This window comes from Fukomys damarensis, unplaced genomic scaffold (genome assembly GCF_012274545.1).
Source record: "Fukomys damarensis isolate Sample0158 unplaced genomic scaffold, DMR_v1.0_HiC HiC_scaffold_17, whole genome shotgun sequence".
Classification (NCBI taxonomy): Eukaryota; Metazoa; Chordata; class Mammalia; order Rodentia; family Bathyergidae; genus Fukomys; species Fukomys damarensis.
In genome coordinates, this window is record NW_022900929.1 from 24,423,368 (window position 1) to 24,434,116 (window position 10,749).

At 41.8% G+C, this 10,749-nt stretch overlaps 1 protein-coding gene across 1 annotated transcript in view; it reads right to left on the reverse strand.

Moving 5' to 3' along the window:
* Window positions 1-35: 35 nt before the first annotated feature.
* LOC104862754 (zinc finger protein 717) overlaps window positions 36-10,749 on the reverse strand; it is a 15,490-nt gene continuing 4,776 nt past the window's right edge. The window contains exons 3-5 of the mRNA XM_033764911.1: window positions 6,532-6,658; window positions 5,776-5,868; window positions 36-4,117 (exon numbers count right to left, since the gene is read on the reverse strand). Of these exons, the coding sequence (XP_033620802.1) occupies window positions 2,511-4,117; window positions 5,776-5,868; window positions 6,532-6,658 (1,827 nt within the window). The 3' untranslated portion in view covers window positions 36-2,510. The remainder of the gene's footprint in view (window positions 4,118-5,775; window positions 5,869-6,531; window positions 6,659-10,749) is intronic.

Here is a 10,749-nt window from a genome sequence, read left to right on the forward strand (position 1 = left end):
AAAAAAAAAAAAAAAAAAAAAAAAAGATTGCTGCCAATAGTGTTTTTGTAAATTACAATAATCACTCTTCCCCACATGGGTACAATCTATATGCTAATTATCAGATGTCAAGAAATATTCAAAGAATTGTACTTATCTAATTTACTCCTCACAATGACTTCTTAAGGTAGGTTCTAGTATGACTTTTTTTTTTTTTTAACACGAAGAGACAGAAGCCCAGAGATGTTAAGGTGAAAAGTCAAACATGTAAGTGGAGAAGTGAGGATGTATCACATGGCCCGTTAGACAGCATGACCACCATTGTCACAGAAAATACAGACTGCTCAGCACACACACCTATGCCAGTACCCATGCAAACACTAGGAGTTAAGAATGAGGGGCAAATTGTGCTTGCAGAGATTGCATTTTACTAAATGGGATGAAGCAAGTACCACTGATCAGAGCTGTTTAAGCTAATCTAGACTTAAACTGATAATTATGTACCTGATTTGTATAGTTCTATGAGTCTTTCTTTTAGAACCACTATCTGGCACTGTTTGCTGCAGACTTCAGGAAAACATTTACTTAAGAGTTTGGTTATTATTGTACAGATCTATGTACACTATGAATAGGAACATGAATGTAGTAAGGCACTGTATACTTAATCCATTAAACAGGACACAGAGGCTAGTATGGCCCAGGACATGGAAATTCCTAACTGCTATGCTTTGGCTGTGGTTTGTCCCTAAGGGCTCATGTACAGAGTTGAAGCTTAGGGTGGTTGTGAAATGAAATGCTAAAAGTCAGGGCCTTGCTGGGCCCACTGGGGCATACCTGTATTCTCAGTGATTTGGGAGGCAGATGCAGGAAGATTCCAAGTTCAAACCCATTCTGAGCAATACATTGCAAATAAGTGACATCATACCTCAAAATAATAGGGAAAAAGGGCCAAGAATGTAGCTTAATGTGCAGACTCTGGTTTCGTAGTGTCACATGCAGACGTGCCCACACATTAGCTGGAGATAGGAGCTCCTGGGTTCAATCCCCAGTACCAGAAAAGAACATGGTGGAGCCTAGCAGGAGGAATTGGGTCACTACTGGCAGTGCCACAAAAGGAACAAATGCTTGTACAGAGTTGTTGCAGAGGGGGCTGGGGATTTAGCTCAGTGGTTCTGTTGCCTGCCTTGCAAGCATTAAGGACCTGAGTTCAACCCCCCCACCACCACCAAACAGAGTTGTCGCAGAAATGGTTATTATAAAGCAGGGCCACTCCACACATGTGGCCTCTTCCGCACACAGTGAGCTTCCTTTCCATGTCTCCAATATGATGTGACCCAGCCAAGCAAGACAGCATGGAGGCTGAAGTACTGTAACCACCCAATCTTCTACTGCCAGCCTCCCAAACTGCAAGCAAAGTAAACCTTTTAATAAAGTGCCGGGCCTCAAGTGCTTTGTCATAGCAACAGAAAATGGATTAATACACCAATCAAAGCCATATTTATTACGCCAGTGGCATTTATCATCTGGTCTCATGAAGGAGCATTTCTAACATATAATACTCTTTATGCACAAACCCTGTGTACTTCAGAGTCTATGCTGTGTTTCACAGGCGGTGTAGCTGTACCAGATCTCTACCCACTAGATGGCACTAGCAGGAGCTCCCAATCTCCAGATGTGATAACCAAAAATGACTGCACACTCTCAAATGCAGGTAATAGCACCACTCATATTTTATTACTGCTACTCAAATATTTTATATTTTGAATATATCTTCAAAATTCCCATTTGTTCCCATTACACTGAGTATACATCTGATGCATAAATGAGGTAAAAAATTTTTTTGATACCAGGGATCAAACTCAGGACCTCATGCTTGCCAGGTAGGCACTATGCCACTGAGCTAAATCCCCTGTCCAACAAGGTAAAATCTTAAAGTTCTGACTCATTATAATAATAGAGTTATATTATTCTCAGTGTCCCATGAGATATCCCTGCCAGACATACAAAATCCCAAATATGTTATATCCTTTCTCAATTGATTCTTAAAAACGCTGACTTAGAGATGAAAGATAACAGGTTTCTATATTCCCTCAGAAAGATCTCATATTCATAAAATGAATCAGAAACAGTGGGCTACTGGTGCTACAATGCAAACAGATCATGCATAAAATAGCAAAAGAGTAGATATTTATTTCTCACTCATGTAAAGAACACAAGGTACCGAGGCAGTGCTGGAAAGATCTGTTCTCTTCATGTCTTAAATCACAGTGACCATCTCCCACCTGTACTTCAAAGCCATCCTGAGGGTCAGTAGCACTTTAGTGTCATAAAAGATGAGAAATCTGAGAACGCTGCAGTGTCATTCTCTTTGTGTACAGGCTTGGATGTAATTCTTACCACATATGTCTGTATTCCCCAGGCAGAGTCCAGGCCACAGTAGGCAAGGCTAGGAAATGCAGGCTGTGTTCCAGAGAAAAGGAAATGGATTTTGAAGGATACATAGCTATTATCTGCCATGCAAGATTTTTCCACTATGTGAATTCGCTGATATTTGCTGAAGTATGATTTGAGCAAGTTTCCACATTCATAGAAGCTTTTCTCCCATGTTGAGTTCTCTCATGCTTGCTGAGGTGTGAAGTCTGGCGAAAAGTTTTTCCACACTGGCTACATCCATAGGGTTTCTCCCCAGTGTGTGTCATCTGATGTTTAGCAAGGTACGACTTATAGGCAAAGGATTTTCCGCAGTCATTACATTTATAGGGTTTCTCCAACGTGTGTGTCATTTGATGGTTAGTGAGATAAGTTTTCTGTCCAAAGGATTTCCCACACTTATCACATCCATAGGGTTTCTCCCCAGAGTGGATCATCTGATGTTTAGTGAGGTAAGTCTTTTGGCCAAAGAATTTTCCACACTGATTACATTCGTAGGGCTTCTCCATGGTGTGGACTGTCTCATGTTTAGTGAGGTGTATCTTCTGGCCAAAAGATTTTCCACACTGACCACATTTATAGGGTTTCTCGCCTGTGTGAGTACGCTGATGCTTTGTGAGGTGTATCTTCTGGCCAAAAGATTTTCCACATTGACCACATTCATAGGGCTTCTCGCCTGTGTGAGTACGCTGATGCTTTATGAGATGAGACTTTCTGTGAAAAAATTTTCCACACTCATTACATTCATTACATCCTTTAGGTTTCTCTTCTGTGTGAATTCTTCCCCAGTGCCTCCGGAGCTGTGACTTCTTGCGAAAGGCTTTTCTACATTTAGTGCATTGATGGGGCTTCTCCCCACTGTGAATTTTCTCATGAGTAGTAAGGGATGACTTCCGGCAGAAAGTTTTCCCACATTTCTTACACTCAAACAGTTTCCCCCAAGCATGAATACTCTCATGCCTCACTAGGTCTGACTTAGTGTGAAAGGCCTCTCCACATTCATCACATTTGTAGGGCTTTTCCCTTCTATGAAAACTCTGCTGCATAGAGATGACTGGCTTATAGCTGAAGGACTCCTCATGTGGATAGTATGAATAGGGTTCTTTCTCTGAATGTTTCTTCTGTTGCACAATGAAGGTTTTCTCACATTCACCACATTCACAGGATTTCTCCTCTGTGTGTGTCTCATGTGTGGTGAGATCACAGCTTTTATAAAGAGTTTTCCTTCCCACTGTAGCAATGACAGCTGACTTCTCACAGGCTTTCCCAGGTTCATCATGCTTCCAGCAGGCCTGTCCCATAGGAACCCTCTTATGTGTAACACATTCTTTCAATAATTTTGCCTCCCTGGTGAAGCGTTCCCATTGTCCGCTATATTGAAAATCCTGCTGCCCAGTTGGAATCTTGGGATGCTGACCAAAATGCTCAGGATATCTCAAGGACTTCCCAGTTATATGATACTGATTAGGTTTCTCTCCACTAGGCTCACTGGAGAGATTCGCCATTGCTGAATAGCTTCCATTATTTATAACCAAATCTGAACTTCGGCTTGACCTCAAATCAAAATTCCACTCAAGGACTTTGAGCTCCAATCCTAATTCAACTCTCTCCTCAGCTGTTGTGTTGTTAGTGGTAAGAACAACTTGCCACAAACGTCTTCCTTGACTCTCGTGGCTGGGCTGAAGTATGTGATCCACTTTCTGGACATCTAAAATGAGGAAGAAAAAACAAAACAAAACTAGATGTTAACCACATCAAGACATTTTTATAAAGAGAGATCCTTATATAGATATTCTCACACATATATATATATACATACATATATATGCATACACACACACGTAGTTTTTCTTCCTATGGACCTTTATTTAATAAGTTACACTGACAGATTTTAGAACCTTGAAAAAGTTTTTGCTTCTTTTTACTTCATGAAGAAATATTTTGTTAAAGTATTCAGCCACTACTGTTGCTATCCTTCTCATTACTCCATTTCGAAGGTGGCAAGAACATCTAGATCACCCTGTTGTAAGATACCAGACAGGTCCAATTTCCTGTCACCTAAGCAGGCACATGACAAATGGACAGGCTTTGCATTTACTTGTTCCATTTTCATTCTTCCCTGGGGAATGACTACAGACATCTGGGAGTTTTTTTGGCTTTGGTGCTGAGGATTGACTTTGGGTCCTTGCCCTTGCCAAGCAGGCAAGGGCACCACTGAGCTAAATCCCAGGCCACATGGAAGTTTTTAAAATATAAATTCTCTTTTTTCCAATGTAAGCAAAGACAGCATCTTCAAAATTCCTAATTTAACCTACTGCTTCTTTCTCAGAACCAAAACAAGTACAGAAAGCTTGTCCCTCCCCACGCCCCACCACTTTAGAGCCCAACATCTGAAAAGTGTTTGTCGGGAACCTTCTGAGATCAACAGCCCAGATGCTCCCCCTCAATTCCTGTTACATGGGCCCGTGCTTGCTCATTCACAGCCTCTGAAGGATACGGTCTCCTGCTTTCATAAAACAGAGTCCTCTGTACATTTCTCCTTCTCGTGGTCAATTCAAACTCCAGTCCCAACCAGAAATCGGAACTCCTTCACACAGAACCTTTAAATCATTTGCCTTTGGGACTAAGAACCTGTCAGTGCATTGGAAAGTCTAAGGCCACCCTCTTCATGCTCCTATGCTGGATCCTCTTGCTGTTTCACAACTTCTGACAGCACGGTGCACAAATACAATGACACAGTTTCCAGTACGTACAATCTGTTCTAGGGCTAGGGGTGTCGGTGAGTTGGGAGAGTGCTCGCCCACATGTGTGAGGCCCCACAATCTCCAGAACCGCAAAAACAAAACAAAAGAAAAACTTCTTATAAGGGCCACTTGCAGCTACTCAGGAGGCTGAGTGAGGCAAGAGGATCACAAATTTAAGGCCACCCTAAGTAACTTAGTGAGACTCTATTTGAAAATACTGTACAAAATAAAAAGGCTAGGGATGCATATGGGTTAGGGCACCCCTGGGTTCAATCTCAGAGGGTGGCGTGATTGAATGTGTTAAAGTATAAATGTATGTATCATTAAATGTCTAATATCAATAAAAGAAGTCTATGATAATGGAGAATAAGACACAACTGAGAAAGCAAAGACAAAGCTCTAAAAGGAGGTCAGTATGGATTAGGCTTTGGGTATATCTAAGAAATATTCAGTAAAATTAACAGTGGGCATACTATATGAGAGCCCTGCATGTCTGATGGATGTAGACCAGGCATCCTGAGCCTGGGACTAGGGGGGACATTAGTGACCAACACCTGACCACAGCCAGCATGTGCTCAGCTCCCTGCTTCCTGGTTGCCCTGCCCAGTATGCATTGACTGACCTGGAGGACTCAGATTTGGGGGTTCTTCTCTCATCCATGGCTCTGCTCCTTGCTCCAGCTTAAAGATCACCTCAGGTTTAGTAATGCAATGCCCTGTTAATGGGAAAAATGCATTTAATAACTGCTGTGTTAAGTTTCTATGCAGAATGCAAATGGCCCAGCTTCAAACATTGTTCAATAAAGGCGTGAAGGTGAACCCTTCAGTAGAGAGGAGGAACAATCATGTTCTTCATCAACTAGAAGTTTACGTCTTATATCTAGGTGTCCCCCCAAAGCCTTGTGGGCTCATAAGTGGGGCTCTGGGGTGGTGACTGGATCATGACTGTGTGATACTGGATTAGTCCAGGACTGGATCATGGGTATGATACTGGATTAGTCCACCAATTAGGTTTATAGGTGGGTGTGATACTTGGGGTGAGCACTGGTGTGACAGGTGGGTCTCTGTGGGCCTGGCCTGGAGACAGACATCACTCCTTCCTCCTCCCTTAAAGACATGCTGCGTCCCACTGCCATGCCTTGAGCTTTCTCCTCTGCCATGCCATTCTGCCTTGGAGCCAGCTGACTATGGAATCAAGGCTCTACAAACTGTTAAACTAAAAAAAAAAATCTATCCTCCTTTAAATTATAGGTTTTGGGTACTATGCCTCAGAGATGAGAAAGTAACTAAGAAATACACCTGAAGCATGAACCCTTACTAGTGCTCACATGTTTGTTAAGAAGGAGCTCATATCAGACAGTGACGGGGATTTCACTCACCCAACACCGCCAGGCTGCTGTAGGTCTCCAGCATCACCTCCCTGTACAGGGTCCTCTGAGCATTGTCCAGAACCTGCCACTCCTCCCAAGTGAAGCTCACAAAAACATCCTCAAATGACACCGACACCTATAAGAGAACATTTGTCTCTCACTCAGCCCTCATTCATTGTCACAACAACAGGAATCTCAAAGTTCTGATTTTTGATGGGGTAGGAGGAGCTCTGGTAATACAAAGCTTGCTTTGTATGGTGGGGGAAAGGTGACAAACTAGCTTGCATTATACTTGCTAACTATACTGAAAATAGCATTACTGAATTTATACCTTCCAAATCTAAAACCACCCTAATTTCAAGGGATTAAAATGTGAGTAAAATTCTGCTCCATGAAGGACCATATAATTTGATATGAAGAAGAAATAAGTATGAATACGTGCACACTAATTTAGACACAATGTCAATGCAAATGAAACAATGAAGGAGAAACTATAGTTGTTGTGTATTTCAAGCTTGCTCTTCACTGAAAAACCAAAATGTTAAGCTCTTTCCTCTGTGAACCAGGGATTCTCCTGACCACAGGGTAACAGCATCAGTCTGGTCACGAGCACAGAGTCAGCACAGCCACGTTAATGGAATAACCACAGTATCGTGTCTAGGGCAGTGAACCTGGTCTGTGATGACAGATAAACACAACACGGAGGAACTCATGCAGTGTGTGGTCCTGCATTTCTACTTGAATATATTCCAACAGAAAACAAAGGTTAGGCATCCGCTGATTTTTAATAAATGAGTTAAAACCACGCACATGGCACCGCACTCTCCTTCCTATGTGCCAAAAGAGTCTGAGTTTACTCCAGGGGAGCACTGCCACTCCCCAAATGGCAGGGTGTGAATAATAAGGTCCTAGAAGAACGGACAGGTTAACTGAGCAGGTCTGCATTTCAACAGTAGCTCCTAGAATGGAAACCGGAAAGGCTTATGGGAGAATCAGCGGAGAAGGAACCAGAGGAGACACGATGACCTCCGCCAGGATATGGAGGAGTAAAACGGCACCACAGCCAAGTAATCCTACAACAGACATATTGAGAAGGCAAAGCAAGGACAGAACCTGCTACTAACTTGCTGAGCAGAGGATAAAAAGGACCTTTTCCTTCCAGCTACTTTCATGATAGTTGCTAGTTACATACTGGGATCATATAGTAAAATACGTAAAGATCTCAAACAGGGCCGGGGATTTAGCTCAGTGGTTCTGCCACCTGCCTCTCAGGCGCAAGGTCCCGAGTTTGATCCTCATACCAAAAAAAAAAAAAACCAAAAAAACCCTCAACTTCACAGGAAAATAATAATAAAAATAATAACCATTTGATTTTAAAATGGGTCAACAGACCTAAACATTCATTTTTCTTCAAAGAAGACATACAAATGGTGAACAGAGCTGTAGAAAAATATTTAAAATCAATTCCAGGAAGGACTGGGGATTTAGCTCAGTGGTGCCGCAGCCTGCCTCACAAGCATAAGATCCTGAGTTCGATCCCCGGTATAAAATTTTTTTTAAAAAAATCACTACCAGGAAATGCAAATTAAAATCACAATGAATACACCTCAGTCCAGTAAATGGCTATTATCAATAGCCAAAAGGATAAGAAGTGCTGATGAGGATGTGGATAAAGAAGAAGCCCATAAACACTGTTGGTGGGAAGAAAACATTACAACAACCGGTATGGAAAACAGCATGGAGGTTCCTCATACAGTTAAAATGACTGTACCACCCAACCATCCTATTACCAGATAAAAGTGTCCAAAGGAAGTAAAACCAGCAGGTAGCAGAGATGCCTGCCCTCCTGCCACAGGCCACCCAGATTCCTATGCTCAGGTTCATTTGCTCATCCTTGACCATATTTAAGGAAGCTATATATTTTGTTTAAAAGGAACAAGGATTTATGCAAAGCTTGCTCCGAGGAGATGGAAAGGCCCATTTGCCTCAACACCATTTTTCCTTGTGTAGGTGGGCAAGGGTCTTTCATAGTAAGGAATAAAAGCTAGGGAAGCACGGAGAGAGAATGCAGATCTCCACATTTGCTTTATCACTTCCAGCCACCTTTGGCTCTTTGTCCTCTTTCTCTTAGAAAGGAAACTGGGCTCCTGTGTCATAGGGCCAGCATCTGCACATCCTGTCCAGCACTCATCCGGGCTGAGGAGAGGAGGGGGTGTTGGTTATGTGCTCAAAAGGAGGAAGTTTGGAGAAACTGAGTATCTCTAAAAGGAAGAAATTCTAATTTTTAAAGTTTAATTTGAGTTGCTGGTTGCACTCCCACTGAAGCAGTATTCACAGTATCAAAGAAAAGATATCAACCTATGCAGAAATGATGCATGGATGAAGAAAATACAGTGTACATATACACAACAGATTCCACTCAGCTATTACAAAGAAATACTGTCATCTGTCTCAATATAGATAAACTAGAGGATGTCATATTAAATGAAATAAGCCAGGCACGAAAACACAAAGAGCACGTGATCCACTCCCATATGGAATCCAAAGCACTGATTTCAGCAGAGGTGGAGAGCAAAATCCTCATTATCAGAGGCCAGGAAGAGTTAGGGGAGATGCAGGGTCGGGAAGGTTAGAAAATGGGCACCAATCTCAGGTATGGAAAAAAAAAGAAAATGGGCACCAAGCTACATTGTATAGTAGAGATACCTTCTGGTTCTATTGCATGAAAGGGTGACTACAAATACTATTAATGTACTGTTTATTTCAAACCACCTAGATTCTTTTGAAATGAAAACTGCAAGAGCATTTACCTTAGGCTCCCCAAAAATGAAAACCTTAAATATAAATCTAACAAAATATGTGCAAGATCTTTATCAGGAAAACAACAAAACTCTGATGATCAAAATTAAGGAATTAAATAAGTGGAGATATATTGCATGTTCACAGACAGGAAGACTAAGCTTTGATGTTGAGTCAGCCCTGACACCGCTCTGCCCTGAAGCACACCAGACACGGTGAGGCAGCCGACCCATATGGGCTCTGATTCCTGACTCACAAAGTTGTGATCCATAAGAATTCCAGGAAGTTCTGTGTTACTTTGAAGAGGAGGAGATGATTGCAACATCTTAACAGTCACTAGACACCATACAAAGTACCTTAGTGTCAAACATTGAGTGTGTAGGTTTAGACTAAAATTTAGGTTTGAAATAAATGAATTAGAGCCAGGGATTCAGCTCAGTGGCATCATGCCTGCCTTGCAAGCACAAGGTCCTGAGTTTGATTCCCAGTACCAAAAAAAACCATAAATGAATTAGAGGTGTGCAGCACCATGCCTGGCTCTGTAATTGTGAATTTAAGATGTCTGGTTACTGAGGTTGTCACTTTTCATTCTTACTCCAATATCAATTACAGGGACAGTGCAGAAACAATGCTATGACCGCTGGACCCATCCACTTGTCCTCATCTATGGTAAAATAGGGAACATATGAGAGGAAACTGAGTGCACTATTTTAAGAGTTTGAGAATGTGACAGATCTTTCTGAATTTTAATTATACAACTCTATATTAATAAAAACTACAGGTGGAAGCCTGGAATGCTGGCATATGACTGTAATCCCAGCTACGAGAGGGTGATACAGAAGGATCAGAAGTTCAAGGCCAACCTCGGCAACTCAGCAAGACCCTGTCTCAAAATATTTTTCAAAAGGCCTGCAGATAGCTGGGCATGGTAGCACACACTTGTGTTCCAAATACTCTGGGAGGCTGAGGCTGGAGTATCACAAGTTCAAACCCAGCCCAGGCAACTTGGGACTGACTTAATGAGACTCAGCCTCAAAATAAGAAAACTTTTTCAAAAAGGCTGGGGATGTAGCTCAGTGTGAGGGCTCTGGGTTCAGTCTTCAACAGGGGAAAAAATAAAAGCTACAGACAAAATCATTGGCATCAATATGTATAAGCAAAAGCTGCACATTTTGAAAATATGTGCTTCTTGTTTTTATTTTCTGCATGTCTCTTCACTGACTTTCATTCAAATGTGTCCCACTAACTCCTGAATGCTTTCTCCCACTAGTTCCTGAGGATTTCACATTCTGTATTTCAGGACTGTTCCCAAGAGATTGACCTTTATCACTGAGATTAGACATGAGGGAGAGGAAGGAGTCCAGGACATTTTTCTTTTTTCAGGCTTGGGCCACGGTATTTAAATTTTTTTTTTTTTTTTTTTTTTTT